A 15752-nucleotide genomic window follows, 5' to 3' on the forward strand; every position below is an offset into this window, starting at 1 on the left:
CTACCTGCGTGTCTTGGGGTCGAAGAGCTCACATGTCCCGTGGTTTATTTTGGTCTGTTATTGTGGATATTATTATTATGGTGGGCACCGTTATGTGTCTGCCAGCGCCATGTTATTATCACTGAGAGGAGGACTGTGCGGTCCTGTGCGCTACATCCGGGCGGTTGAAGAGAGCGAATGAGCGCAGTTTGTGGCGACGGAGAGGGCGGAGAGCGCTGTGCATATGTAGAGCACCTGTGCAGCAGAGCAGGGACAGTCACGTCGACGTAGGCTACTGTACCTCAATTAGGTTCACACACCTACGTTTGTAATAAAAACTTTCTCTTTGGGAACTGGGAACTCCCAGCTGAGAGGAGTTTTCCCCCCACTATGCATCACTGCAGTTTCCAGGGATACACGAAGAGATAGTTCCACTAGAAAACACAGCCTGATTAACATAATTGAGGTAACGTTACACCTGAACACTAGTTCGGTACTCTGAACAATAGTGTAGTGTGACTGAAAACTAGTCGACACTCAGCTAAGCTATGTGCAAAGTAATGGAAACCTTAACTTAGTTGTTGTAAAAATGTATAGCTAAAAAGAATGAATAAACGGTTGAAACCATAGACTGGTTTATACTGATAACGTTAGCTAAAAATAAGCGTTAAGGTAACACAACGTAAATTTAAGGGATATGATAACGTTGGTCTAGCTCAAAGTGATAAACATTAGCTAACTTATGTAATGGATAAACACCTTAAATAGACAGTAGCCTATAGGCTATGGAAAATAGGTGAAAAAGCTAAAAGTAGTGAATTAGTGGTTGAAACCGCTAAAAGTAATGGATTGAAATAGTGAGGCAAAAGTTATGGATAGATTATGAAAAAAATGAATAAATGTTTTGAATACATAGGCTAAATGGTTACATGCTAAATGGTCCGTGCCTTAAGTATAATTCATCTGCATTTCACGTTGCATGATGAAAAATGCCAGTTGGGGGTATTACCTAATTTTCATTGTACAAGTTGGATAATAGTTCAAGCCGACGCTTTGGTGCGCTAATTACATTGCACATCTTAATTCATTGCGACAGTAACACAGCATAGTTCTAACATAGCTTTTCAGAATTGGCCCTGGAAAATGAACTCACATGGGTCAACGTACATTTACATTAGCGCAAGTAAGACAATGAAAAAAGGTAATACCCCCTAAACTGGCATTTTTCATCATGCAACGTGAACTGCAGATGAATTATACTTCACGCACAGACCTAAATGGTTGTAAAGTTCAGCTTCTGCCACGCCATTACAAAAGCAATTATTTGTAGCCTTTCCTTTTCCTATCTGGCCCCGGATTTGCTTTGTGGTTACTTGATTAAAGGTGCAATGTGTAAGAATTGCAAGATTTTGTTCACCTGTTAAACTCATACTTCGATCAAATAGAGGGCAGCATATTACCAGAGTAACCACTAACTGCTGCTAACTGTACCTTAGCAGCGCAGGGCAGCTAGCTAGCTGTCAGCTGACTCTTCCCGGACAGGGAGCTCTGAGAACTCGGGGAAGAGGAGTGTTGGTGTTTACACCTCTAGCAAAGGAACTTTGAACCAGCAAGAGGAGGAGGCTTTCAGGCCTGAGTGAGCAGGACCAAGTGGGGGATGCTGGTGGGGAGGGGTGCCGGAATGAGTGCCAGAACCGGAGCCAGTCGAACGGGCAATGGACTGACCTCAGCAGCGTCCCAGTGAACATGACCGGACCAGTACTGAACATAGCCTCCGAGCCCAACAGAGACCAGTTTAACAATACCATGGTGATTTACAGCAGCCCCAAAAAGGAGTCAAGATAGAAGAATGTGCATTAAGAAGCAAGGGAACTTTAAATTCAGATATTTGTGAAGTGAGTTTGGTGTGACTTTCTTTACTTACAGGCGAGACCAGAGCATGTAAGACCCTTTTATATAGTCTATCATCCGGACTAATGCTACATCCTCTCCTGATACCCTTTAACCGCTAATCCCGGTCAACAAAGCCGGACCAGGATGAACCCAGGCACCGAGACCAATGAAGGCCCGTTTCACAACAGGGAAAACAGTTTTGAGATGATTTACAGTGGCTCTGGCCAGGACTCTGACTCCAGAGACAACAAAGAAACAGCCAGTTCAGGCAGGGACAGGAAAAACGCCAAGCAGGAGAAGAGTGAGAGAGAGGTCGGGTATCAGAGAGGCAGTGGGGAATGAGAATAGTTATACATCTCTGTGAATTAAGGGTTCATATTGACCAAACTGGAGTTGGTGATTGTTGGAACAGTGGAAAAACTAACCAAAACAGTTCAGTTGAGTATTATTTAGTTTCTGTCAAGTTTGAATTAAGTGTGCTTTACAGTAAGTTAACAAGGCAATTAAGCTCTTAGTTTGGTAAACAGAACTTGAATAAGGGCTACAGTTGTACTTCTGTTAAATAACAAAAAAAGGTGTAACTTCCTTCCTTGACATTTTGTGAGTTTATTTTGTTTATTTATTAGACTAAAAAAGCTAACTCGAAAATTCCACTGACTGACGGAGCGTGTTTTTCCTGCTAGATTTTGCTGACTTGTTTAGATTTTGTTGATTTGGTATCAGTGCTTGCTTTTTGTGCTTCTACTATGATTAAGTAGGCTACGTAGTTAAATGGTTTCTTTTTTATGTCAGTTTTAACCGTGTTTATTGTTGTTTTATGATCAGGAGTCTGCGAAGGGAGTTCTATTTTGAAAATTGACTGGATTCTCTATGCCATTCTGTGTCTGACTTCCTGCCCTGTTTGAACTGCTATGTCCTGCTTGACGCAGCTTAGGGTTAGGGTTAACATTGCTCAAAAAGTTGCCCCGTGAATCATCAGCTTAACGCAATGCAGGCGGTTTCAGTGGACTTTGCGGGTAAGAGAGCTTGTGTAGCAAACTTTCTCCTCACTCACATCTCCAAGCTGAAACTATGGGCCTGAGATACTATCGCCTGTTAAGGTACAAACTGGCATTAAGAGAGTACTGGCCTGGGCTAGCTGGTTAGCATGCTAACTTAAATAGATATCTCTGCAACACAATACATAGACATCTTTGACAGAAGTGATGCTTCTTCACATTCTGTTGATAATGTTAGTTAATTTTTTGAATGTTTTAAAGAGGTGGTATTATATTCATTTTCATGTTCAAAATCCTATTTAGGGGTTGAACCAGAACAGGTTTACATGGTTTAATTTTCAAAAAACACCATATTTTTTGTCATACTGCACATTGCTGCAGCTCCTCTTTTCACCCTGTGTTGAACGCTTTGTTTTAGCTATGGAGTGATACATCTTGTCTCTAAATGATCTTTGTTGGTAGTTGCACATGCACAGTTCCTAGTTAAGGACTACAAGCCAATCAGAAGCAAAAAAGGGCGGGTCAGCGAGAAGCCCGTAAACAAGGCTTCAGTTCAGCTGTACATGTTGCCGACCAGCTTGGTAACATGGACTGGAGCAAGAGTTTCAGAATGGTGAGTTATTAATCTGTAACAAATATATCTTTTATCCATAAAGTTTTAACTGAGCTCTGTCTCTACATCACAGTAACAACTTTATGTCCATTGACTGCCTGGAGGGTAGCTAGTGTTTGGAAGGGAGAGGAGGTGTGTCCTGCAGCTCATTGTTTTTCCACCGGTGCCGCCTGGCGAGCGTTATATGAGGCGCATTTAGCTTTCATCCCTGTGATGTCACAGGGGTGAAAAGGAAACGGCTGGACTACAAACAAGCTGTTTTCAAGCAGTTCAGAACAGAGTTTTCTGTAGGAGATGGGAACTGCCTTTGGGCTGGACTTTGGGCTTTTTAACTTTGCAAACCTATTACATGCACAAAAAAGGTATATAACTCAATAAAGGAGAGGGAAAAAGCCAAAAAGCATAATACCACCTTTTTAAATTAAAATTCAGGCCAGATCTTACACATTGAACCACATTGATTTAAGAATTTGAACCACATGAGCACAGAGGCCTTTCTGACACAGAGACACTCTTCAAGACAGGGACTCAAAATTAGGTATTAAAGCATAATACTATTTGAAAATGTAAGAATTTTGTTGTTAAGGCTTGATATATATCTAATCTGTTATTTCAGACAAAAACTGAGCCTCACATCCTTTTAAGTGCATTATTGTATCAAGTTGTCATTTTTCTGCTTCTGAAGAGTATGTTAGGCATGAGTATACATGTAAGTGTTTCTTGAGTGAAGCCAGACACAGGCTGTAGCCCTAGAGCACTGGGGATACGCACAGTGTGACAGCCTCTGCCAGTTCTGACAAGTGCCACAGCCCTCATTGATCTCCCATCTCTGTTTCTGACATGCTGTTTGTAGCACAGGGCTCTTCCCCAGACTACAGTAAATGAATGTGCAAGGGCACGAGTCAATTTCTCCTGCTGTGACAGAAAAGTCCTTATAGCTGACTGTCTGGTTAACTGAGGGAGAGAATGAGGGAGTATCCATTATTATGCCAAGGTATAGCTCTTTGTGTTGTTGTTAAACATAGGGATCAATGAGGGAGCTGCTACCACATGTCCTTCCCCTTCACCATCTTCCCTTAGGCTCATCAGCACGATAAATCTCACTAGTTGACATGCTTGCAAGGATACATCTTCCCTTCTGTGTTTTACCAGCTGCCCATACATGTGAGGACTTTAAAACTCACCATGTCTCACCTATAGGCTGCTGAATAAATCAGAAATGCATCCCTGCTCTCACTGCACAAATGTGCAACATGTCTAACCAGCATAGATTCATGCTTGCAAAAGTAGATAATCACTTTGCAAACAGACACACTAATAGATAATTTCCCTGCTCCAATGATTTGTCTTCTTGTGATGATACTCCCCTTGCCTTCTCTGTCTCCCATGCACTCTCCCTAGCACCCCTTGGGAAATGTGAGCCCAGAGTGTAAGCAGTGGGAACACCCTTTAGCTCAGGACTATTCCAGGCTGTGCTGCACTTATTATGGGCTTTATGGACAGCCACATATATCCCTTTCATATAGCCAGATGGGGGGAAGGTGGGAAAGCCTAGTGATGCATTTAAGTAAGTGGGCTAAATGTACTTTGTGTATTGTGATTGTGAATCTTTTCACCTCTCTGAGATGAAGCATGTTACATTTTTAGAAATGTTTGTTGGATACAGAAGAGCTGTGAACTGTTATTTCACCTAAATATATCTTTAACACAAAATAGTCACCCTCCTCAAAGGTGTTATTAACAAAGTTCATTCAAAGCATTGGGGAGACTTGACACAGAAGCAGTGGAATTAGCCATATTTGGGTGATACAGATCTTTACTGCTGGATTGGATTGAGGAGTATGGTTTTTTTAATACGTCTGCCATTAAAGCAACTAAACTATTGTCTAGTAACATTGAAATCCACTGTGATGCTGAAAACAAAGAGAACTATAAGTTGTTCAGAGGCAAAAACTTTAATTGATTATATTACTTCATCAGATCCATATATTCTTTTGCCAGGTCATATCATGCACTAGGGTTTGTTCTGATGTCTGTGAAGGAATCACCTAACCAAATATTTACATCGATTACAGACCCATACAATCCTGTTGCCTTTCATAGAACAACTTACCACATGACTACCATCCTCCTGTGAGAATTTGACATTGCCATCTAGCGGTGTATTGTGGGAGCACATGTGTTACTATAGTGCATCCACTTGTAAGTTGTATTAGAGGTGGAAACATCCTCCACAGCTCTCTGGGTGAATGTAACCCTCTGTGATGTTAAATTGATCTCATGGTAGTCCAGATATGACAGGGATTTTAGGCATACAAAAATACACACATAAACACAATCAGGTCCCTGCAAAAACATGCTGCTGTCCCCATGGCAACCGTAGCAATATCGTTTTCTTTGAAACCATCTCCCTCACGCTTACTCTTTCTTAGATTTTTGTTTCTCCTCTTCACTCATTCTTTGAAGGCACAAAAGTATCTTTAGACACAGCCACAGGTTACTGAAAAATACTTCAAATTACTCCTTTGACTACAGGTAAGCACTCAGAAAATGTACCTATTGTAGGGATTAGCTTGTAGAACTGTCTTTTATACTCCAATCGACCTGTTATTGAACCTTTAATAGGAAAAATGTAGTGAAGAGGAGGGGAAAATGAGAAAAAGGGAGCTTGCAGTTTACAAGTGTTGGAACAAGGCCCGGAGCTTATCAGAGGCTAATGCCACCGCTGTCGCTTTGGAAAACCCTGCTCCTGCCAGAATGCTCTCTTCTACGTAACAGGAGTACATCTCATGGTTGCCTCCTTTTTCCTCAACTCCCTCATTGGTTGACACTACAAAAGGAGATCTACAAGTGACATCATTACTCAATTTTCCATCAGACAGCATGTGTCATGACCATGATGGTACAACAATGGTAAACATCCACTCGAATGAAGCACTGTAATTTCTTCTCAAATTTATCACAGCGCACAGGACCGTCACTATTTGAACCAAATTTGTTACACGTGCATGATGTTTTTTATAACAACGTTTTAACTTTTTTAACTACATTATTCAGTCAGACCAGAGTGGGTTGAGTGCATAGAAGGATGAGGAATCAAATATTGCCAGTCCCAGTTCTTGACAGGCTGACAGGCCAACCATGAGACAAACCATGAAGCAAATGTTCTGGATTGTTTCTTGGCAAGAAACCTCTTCTGACAATATGCAGGCCAGGCAAACAATTCCCTACCATCCTCATAGGAAGCTTCATTTTGTGGTTGTCCACCGTGCTGGAGAGTATGACAATGAGAGCAGATTTTCTCCACTACACTCTTCATAAATGAGTAACTTTGCCAATAGAGTAAGTTCATTAAGGGATTCAGTGCCTGCCTGTCTCATGAGAGGTGTTACTTTAATTCTCTGATGTGGAGGAACCCTTTGCATTAGTGATTCATGGTAGCAACAGATAGAAAGTGAGTGTAAGAGAAATGCTTCTCAACCCTTTAAGCAAGGTTCACTAAAGTGTTCTTGAGTAAGACTGAGATCCAAGGCTGATCTTTTGTTTTGCAAGCAGAAAGACACATTTCTTCAGTAAAGTGTTACCTTTAGAATTTGATCTATAAAATACATTGTTGGCTGTGAGGTCTACATTTAAGACATGTTAACTTTTAAAGCCATTTGGTGGCAGTAAAAACAACAATGACATACAGTAAGAAAACTAATGTGAAAACATCCTTGCATGTATTATCCTACCTATACTCCAGCAGAAGCAAAATTAGTAATCATTTGGAGTTGTGTTCCTGACCACCCAATAGTTCAAGTTTAGTTATTCTACTGTTTGGCTCTGTTTTGGGTTCCACCAACTCCTGAGGGAAACACCTGGCTCTGTAGCAGCTAAATGCACTCCTATGTTCACAAGCTAGCCACCTGACGAATATGAGTCAAATATTTGCTCTCCTTCTAGCTTTGGTCTTCAACATCTAACCTTAACCCTATCTGGCTCTCTCACTACTAAATACTCCACTATGTTCACCAGCTAGCTGTTAACATTGTCTGTCTGCCCTTTGGTACTGGACAGGTAGTGTGGACAGGCAGTGGGTTTATTGAAGGGAATTTTCTAAAAACAGCTGTCCGCTGCAGATGAAGCTGGATGAGAGTCGTGAGAGTGAATGAAAACAGTCACCCCACTGCATGTAACCCCACATGCAACCCCGTTCCCATTATATATAGTCATTTGATACATTGTTAATATAAATATATTGATAAGTACAGGTTTAAATTGTATAAATGCTGTTTTAAATGTCAGTGAAACATCCGCCTTATTTGATATACTGGTAAATATATAATTCAGCATACTGGCAACTTTGTAATTACTGCTGTTACATTTTCCGCACATTTCTCTGTTTGCACACAGTCCCTGTTGGGCATGTCTGTTCATTCAAATCAGGAAACAATTAAAATTCAATTAAAAAAAAAACACTAAAAGAATGACCCATTTTGCCTTGTAACAGCTTATAGGAGATGATGAGACATTAGGATCTAATCAGCCCAGATGCTCAGTTCAACAGATTTGTCACACATACACAAGCACACTCACAAAGCCAGAGGCTCCAACTTCCCAATTTGTCCAACGTGGCCACACCCTTCACTTGCTTAATGTGTGGCACTGTCAGCCACAGCTGGCCTCCTGGGGTCAGGCTACAGGGTGCTCTCACACACTCGTGAAAAATTAATGTGTGTGTGTGTGTGTGTGTGTGTGTGTGTGTGTGTGTGTGTGTGTGTGTGTGTGTGTGTGTGCGCGCGCGTACAAATGTGCATTTGTATTGTACATGAAGGTACAACACCATGTAACACAGCTAGTTAGTGTGGCGTGTATACTTAGTGGTAGCAGAAACTGTAGGGTAATTTGAACTGATTATGATGAGCCTCATCATTTGAGATTTGCCCCGCTTTGTCACTTTATTAGCCCATAATAGCAGAATAGTTCCCTTAAATGACATAGGCTACTGAGGATTGAAAATGTCACAGGATTTATACTGCAGGCTATCTGTTATATTTATGAACACAGCAACATCAAAAAGAAAAAATATTCCATGCTATTTTTTAACATTGTTGGCAAAATGGTAGACTAACTTGGTTCTGAGCACAGTGGTGAGGATAGCTATTGGGACTATTCTGCCGACCATTCAGGAGCTGGCCCAGAAAAGATGCCTGTCAAAAACAAAGGGCATTATCAAAGACCCCACTTACCCTGGCCACAGACTGTTTTCCCCCCTCCCCTACTGCAGTCTGAGAACCATGACTGCAAGGTTCAAAAACAGCTTCTTCTTAACTGCTAAACACTAAAACCTACTAAAACAGACCAATCAATGTGAAATACTACATGTACATAATGATCTGCACCTTATTATCTGTTTTGACTGCACCTTTCTTCAACTGCACTATTTTAAATATGTATATTTATACTCCAACTGTATATATCTAGATATTTACATTCTTCCGGTTTTTTAAACATTGTATAGTTATATTTATCAATCTACATGCTCCGCACACCCATATTTTAATTTTTTTAATTTTATATAACTAATATCTTGTATTTCTACAGTGTTTTTAATTGTTTCTGTGCTATATTTTTAAGCTGTGAACTTTGCACGTAATTTCGTACTACAGTGTACTGTGGAATGACAATAAAGAAATCTTGAATCTTGAATCTTGTTGGTTAGTGGTTTCAATAAGGCACACTAAAAAGTAACGTGGCTACTTACATGAAAGGAAAGGGTCAAGCTTGCTAGTAAGAGTTACAGTGAATTGTATACACTATATAATTTATAAACGATGCTTTTATTTCTCTGTCTCCAGATGGAGTTTAAAATTAAAGACCCAGTTAGATAAATGTCAGGCGCTGAATTCTTAGAGGATTAGGTCTTAGCATTCTAAGAGGATCTGCAATTTCTGACATTTTTCAGCTCAAATGATGGCTAATCTTATAATGGTCTGAGGACAACCATTGTAACAGTGTGAATCCACATTTGTGAGCATCATTTGTTATGAAGTGTTGCCCTGGAGATTTGTTGGATGATTATTTGAAGATTTCTTTGGCTGTGCTTGTTTAATGTTATCAAAAATACCAGAATCAAAATTGTAACATCAGAAGAGGCCAGACAGTTGCCAGTCTGCCATTGTATGTTCATTTAACAACTGTCCAGAAAGCAATATTAAATCTGACGTATGAACACCTCCACTGACCAAATCCAATGCAGTGACTTAACCTGAAGGTGAACCAAGCAGTAATGTCTGACTTTTCTGCTGTCAATGCCTGACTCATTTCTAGAAAACAGCACTGTCCTGACTACTTTGTCTATCTCCAGTAATTGTGTTACTCTGTGTGGCCCAGACAGATATGGCATGAGTGTTACACAGTCCCATGACTGCTCAGCAGTGAAGTGAACCACATCAGCACAAAAACACATCTATGTGCTGTTGGTGGATCAAGTTTAGGTAAAGAAAGGGAGAATATAACATTTCATTGTTTTGATATGGTTTCCAACCTAGCATTCGACTATTTGACTCACACACTGTCTTCCAGTTTCTTTCCCTTTAGTTTTATTTTGTTAGATCTTCATGACTTTCATAACCAGCTGAGTTCTGGGAACGCAGTCTCCTGGGGAAAAGGAAATAAAGAGACAACATGAACAAAACATAACATTTTGAGTTGCATATTTAAAAATATAACGCTAACATTCTGCCCACTCTATCTTATTTACATATATTTTGTGACATGTGAGGGTGTGACATTTTTTCTGACAGGGATGAGGTGAGGAGTGGCCAAGTGGTGCGAGGGTTTGGGGCTATAAAAGAGCTTTTCGAAGTGCTTGGCTACAAGCTGACTGATTCACTTAAACTACAACACGGCCTACAGCCTGCCCCTGTTTGCACCTGAAGACTAAAGACAAGAAAAGGTAACTTCTAGTCTTAATCCTATGCGTTGCAGTTTATACAAATGTATTTCTATTTCTATGGATTAGATCCGAGAAGGTACTTTGCATGCATTGCTAGAAGTTTTCATAGTAATAGGAAAATCATGCATTCCCAGCCTGGGGTCTGGGCTTTTATCCTGCTGTAGAGTTAAAGTTGTGCACAGTGCAATGGTGAACTAAACAAATGGATCATAACATTTTATTTAAATATGAGAATATAATTTATCTTCACATGTATAGCTCATTGGTTTGAGTTGTATTTCTAATAACAAAGATTAAGAAGAAGCATTAAATAGCAAGACTAGGTAGTTCAATAATGTAGTAACCGTAATTGAATTTGCAGTCACAAAAACAACTATATATTGGTGCTATGGATACCAAAGAATCTTTGTGACTGCACATTCCTCTCTAAGTGCACATAAGTCATTGATATGACCCTGAATCAATATGCCATTATGTTTCTGCATGACTCAGGGTGTTCTATGGTCATCATTCAATTAGTACATTTCATGGCATCCGTAGGATTTAGCTAACAATGTATATCTATGTGGAGACAGACAATCATCCAGTGGACCATTTGCTGATACCTTGACATCTTGAAAAGCAGTAGAGTCCTCTGGTGGTCACCTAGAGTACTATTTCTTCTCTCTGCAGCTCATCAAAGCTCAGCCGGATGGTGCATCTTCTGTATCTTGTAAAAATATGTCAGTATGTTTCAATACCTCTGTTAAAAGGCAGCTTTTTTATGTTTTAGTTTTGTAGGCTGTTAGTTTCCATAGCATGTTATTTCCTTTTCATTTTGTGAGAACAGATCTATTTAGAGTTTGTTCTGTCTTTAGTTTTCCATCTCTGTTAAGTCCTCCGAGACTTGTTTGTGACAACAACAAGCTGTAAACAAATTAAAGTGATTCTTGCTCTTGCAGGCAGTATGGATGTAAGTACCTCATCAAATTCTCAGATCTCTACACTGGTGAGAATGACAAATCATTGTAACTGTTCTACTTCACATTTCCCATCTAAATATAAATGCTTAAATCTTTGCTTATGTCAATCGGCCATGTTTGCAAATGCAAGTTGGTGTCCTCCATCCTGTCCACTCTCTCTCTTCCCCGTATCTCCGTCCTGACCCCTGACCCTTGTCTCTCTCCATCTCCCCCCTCTCCTCCTCCCTCTCAGCATTCTGACGCTCTGTGTGGCAGCTGCCCGTCCCCTGGTTCTGTCCCACAGGCTAACAGCCTTTGGCCCAGCCTGCCACCGTCTGGTGCTGGGTTCCCTTCATGGCCGGGACAGCCCACCCAGCCTGCACCGTGCTGGACTGGCCAGCCAAACACACCCTGCTGGCCTGGGACACAACCAGCTCAGTTCTCTTTCCCTGCACCAAGTTCAGCTCCAGCCCAGGGTCAAGCCATAACACCAGCCCCTGCATCTCCCACACCCATGGTCCCAGCTCCAGCTCCGGCTCCAGTGCAGCCCTGCCAGCCTTGCTGGCCAGGCACCCAGTACCAGCTTCCCCAGCCACCAGCTCCAATTCAAGCTCAAGTCCCTGCTCAAGTTACAGCTCCAACTCCAGTCCCAGCACCTGCTCCTGCTACTGGCATCCATCCAAATGTACCAGGTTGGCCTGCCCACCCTGGTTGGCCTTATAACCCAGGACAGTCAGGATGGCCTGGACAGACTCCATCTATCATGCCTCAGCACTGGCTTCCACCTACATCTGGACCTCTCGTGAGTCAAATGCAAAAAATCGGAATTGCATATATCTTATAATCTTTACTAATGTACAGGAAAGACTTAAAAATAGACTTAAAGGATCTATAAATGGATCATAAATGCAGAAATACTGATGGTTGGAGATATGTTTGAGGACTAGCTTCTTTACAATTCAGGTTGTTTTAATCCTTGTTCTCTCTCTCTTGCTGTTTAGAGTGTGCCATACAACTTGAACCTGGCCCGAGGAGTCTATGACAAGATGATGATGACCATTTTGGGCCATGTTAAACCTAATGCTAAAATGTAAGCTATGTGTTCCTAGATTGCATTCTGAACCCGTCTTTTCCCTATATACTAATTTTTGTAGTCATGTTCAATTCATATTTTTAAATTTCAGTTTCAAATCCATACAAAATATGCAAATCTGACCAGTTGGTGAAGGACAGCCAAACAATACAGTGTCAGTGAAAGTCTAACCAGCTTTGGTCTTCCAAAGGTTCACAGTGAACTTTCTGAAGGGCAATGACATTGCCTTTCACATCAACCCCCGCTTCAGTGAGGGGGGCAAACAGGTGCTGGTCCGTAACCACAAACTGGGTGAGCGCTGGGGCTCAGAGGAGAGGGACCTGAAGGGACCCTTCCCCTTCGCTCTTGGGAGCCCATTTGAGGTGAGACAGAGGAATCAGACTGGACAGAAGATTGAAAAGTGATGCTTAAAGATGCTATGTGTAGCATGTTAGCATCAATAAATCATTACCACATTCATTTGGAGACAAATGTTCACCTGTGTCTGTGTCTGCTGCTACTAGTCCATTATTGCTTTACCACACAATGAGTTTTTTTCCAGCACAAACAAATTATATAAACAGAAGCTACTAATTGTTTTACCCATGGTTTCATTTGTTTGTGGTAAGAATTTCACAATATGTTGATGTCTCAAAATGCTACACATGGTGCCTTTAACTGACTCTAGGTCACTTTCTCATGGTTAATGTCAGGCTAACGTTTGGAAAAGATGGAAAGGGTTGGAAAGTCGTTTGTGCAGGCGGGTCCTAGATAAGGGAACTGCTGTAATGCAGGAAGGCTCCTGGAGGTCAGTGGGGGTCTCATGTTGCTCAGTAACATCAATAACAATTATGCTTTACAGGCACCGCCAAGAGGTTACAGATCTGAAGAGCTAATTCTGTCTGTGTCCATGTTTCTTGACAGTAATAGCATCTAGGTTCAGAATTACTCATCATCATCAATCATGATTGAATAATATATATTTTGTCTTTCTAAATGTGCACTGCATTTAAGACAGTTCACAGTCTTGATGGAAGTGGTACATTATTCATGTCCTGCCCTGTTCCAGATGAAGATCCTGTGCACTCGTGAAGCGTTCAGGGTGGCGGTGAACAACATCCCGCTGTTTGAGTTCCGACACCGCGTCAGAGAGCTCAACCAGATTGACAGAATCAACATCCTGCATGACGTCGTCCTCACCTACGTCAATGTAGAGACACTTCCATAGGAAGAATTCTATTACTCATACAGTACATGAATCAACACATCAAGGACTCAGTCATGCATACGAGTCTGTAAATGCATATGAGCAGAAATGCATACAAAGAAATTTGCAGACACACACACATATATAGGCTACAACTTACAGGACGTAAATTTATTTATCATGATGCTTAAAGACTGAACAAATAAATGTGATAGTTTGTGGTGTAATAATAATAACATGAGCTGAGCTCATTCTATAATATACTTCAGTAAGATCAAACTCCTTCCTCTACCACACAGCTAACAATTTAATACAAGGTTTTCTTTTTCAGTATGAAGATGCTACTGCTACTGTATTTATTGTGTACAATATTTTCTATATTATTAAATTGCTACTAATTGGGAGTTATACATCTACCTATTTTGTCAAAAAACAACAATGAGGTCTATTAGATGGCAATTAGGCTCTGTTAACTGTAACAAAATGTAATAAAATTATCAGTCAGAAATCTGGTTTTCATTATTTATTTTTTAAAGAGAGCTTAAAGAAGAACAGTGCAACAGTTATGTATATAAATACAAAAATTATAAATTTCCAGTAAACCTTAAAATCAGCACTATGAAAAGACTAACAGACTGTTTATGACTGACATAAAGCAATGACAACTGATCTAAAGTTACCACTACAGTACATTGCAATTAGGGATACACCATTGGCACAAAAATATGAATTACACAGCCTAAACAAAAAATTTTCCCCGGTCTGTCATCTAACACTCAAACCCCAATACAATCATTTCTATCCCCCACCATGTCAGTTGTGTCCATCTGTGCAACTGTTTGGTCTGGAGCAAAATCTCCCTGTAACTGGCCGGATTGAAAATTGGTTTTTTATATTTATGGTTCCCCCAGTGGATGATTCATCATAAGTTTCTAGCACAATTGTCATGAAATTTACATGTTCCCCACACAAGATACAGTATCTCCCAATACATAACTAATATATTTTCATGAAAATTGCTGGGCACAATAATATCACTCAAGAGCATAAACCTTTTAGATTTTAATAAGCCTAAGTTACGTGCTGTCGACCTTAGGACATATTTCATGTTTTTATAAAAAAGTACTAAGAAAGTGTTTACTGTATCCTTTAATTTTTTAATGTTGGAAAGGAATAAAGAAAGCTATTGGAATTTCCAAAATAAGGCACTCTTTCATTTGTTCTGTTTTCAGTGCATGATACTCAACATTGATTTTTTTCTCCAAATATAATGACATCACACCAGCATTCACTCCATAAATAAAGCTCCAAAAGATCGCTGTGCAAAGAACAAGTCTGCAATTCACAGTGTTACTGTTTGTGTGCATGTGTCTGGCTCCTATTAGCATACGTGCATGCAGTGCATACACATAACAAATATCAGTCCATCTCCTCAAGTCTTGGTATCTAGTCTCCTCTCCACAGACTTCAGCAGCAGCTCAGCGTACTGCTCCAGCAGAGCCAGGGCCTTCTCTCCCTCACCTTTGACCTCTTGGTCCACTTGGGGCCCTTCGCACTGCGAGGTAGGGTGAGGCAGAGAGTCCAGCTCAGTTTTGACTGTGAACAGGGCCTCAGATAGGATGCTCCTCATTTCTTGTTGATCTTCACTGGGCTGTTGGCCGGACTGTAGCACCTGGTTTTAATAAATACATACAAATGAAAACCAGACAGGCAGCGAATGGGTGAGACAGACAGGCAGACATACATTCAGTCTACTCCGATTATTGATAAAACCGCCAAGCTCAAACATACAGTATGTTTATCCAGGTAGGGCTGAGACTAACGATTCATCATTATTGATGAATATGTCAGTTATTTTCTAAATGCATTGATTTGTGTTTTTGTCTATAAAATTAAAACGTGTTTACTTCTGAAACGGTTAGTGGTTTAATTGATTTGTCAATTGGCAGAAATTAATTGAAAACTATTTTTATAATCAATTCATTGTTGAGGTCATTTTTCTGTTTCCAGCTTCTCAAACATGAGGATTTTATGTTCACTGTAATTTTAATATCCTTGGGGTTTTGGACTGTTAGTCAGACAATAGAAAACTTTGGAAGACGTCACCTT

General features: G+C 40.5%; 3 protein-coding genes across 15 annotated transcripts in view; 1 reads left to right on the top strand and 2 right to left on the bottom strand.

Moving 5' to 3' along the window:
• pak5 (p21 protein (Cdc42/Rac)-activated kinase 5) overlaps positions 1-381 on the bottom strand; it is a 74641-nt gene extending 74260 nt beyond the window's left edge. For 2 of the 6 annotated variants that reach the window (XM_046060691.1, XM_046060690.1), the window contains exon 1: positions 5-379. The gene's annotated coding sequence lies outside the window, so the exon portion shown is untranslated. The other 4 variants (XM_046060693.1, XM_046060692.1, XR_006826748.1 and 1 more) reach the window with 3 other exon arrangements.
• Positions 302-14847, top strand: LOC123977752 (galectin-3). Of its 8 annotated transcripts, XM_046060697.1 has the most exons (9): positions 302-445; positions 10272-10423; positions 11096-11145; positions 11365-11375; positions 11516-12166; positions 12366-12454; positions 12648-12819; positions 13150-13244; positions 13506-13648. In XM_046060697.1, the coding sequence occupies exons 3-9, from the start codon at positions 11115-11117 to the stop codon at positions 13507-13509; spliced, it is 1053 nt and encodes a 350-aa protein (XP_045916653.1). In that variant the 5' UTR covers positions 302-445; positions 10272-10423; positions 11096-11114; the 3' UTR covers positions 13510-13648. The 8 variants fall into 8 exon arrangements, with proteins under 8 accessions (XP_045916653.1, XP_045916651.1, XP_045916652.1 ...); XM_046060695.1 differs by lacking the exon at positions 13150-13244 and having other exon boundaries at positions 305-445; positions 13506-14847; XM_046060698.1 differs by lacking the exon at positions 13150-13244 and having other exon boundaries at positions 307-445; positions 11365-11411; positions 11618-12166; positions 13506-14847.
• LOC123977749 (mitogen-activated protein kinase-binding protein 1-like) overlaps positions 14165-15752 on the bottom strand; it is a 24763-nt gene continuing 23175 nt past the window's right edge. The window contains exon 34 of the mRNA XM_046060683.1: positions 14165-15315. Within this exon, the coding sequence (XP_045916639.1) occupies positions 15076-15315 (240 nt within the window). The 3' untranslated portion in view covers positions 14165-15075. The remainder of the gene's footprint in view (positions 15316-15752) is intronic.

This window comes from Micropterus dolomieu, linkage group LG10 (assembly GCF_021292245.1).
Source record: "Micropterus dolomieu isolate WLL.071019.BEF.003 ecotype Adirondacks linkage group LG10, ASM2129224v1, whole genome shotgun sequence".
NCBI lineage: Eukaryota > Metazoa > Chordata > Actinopteri > Centrarchiformes > Centrarchidae > Micropterus > Micropterus dolomieu.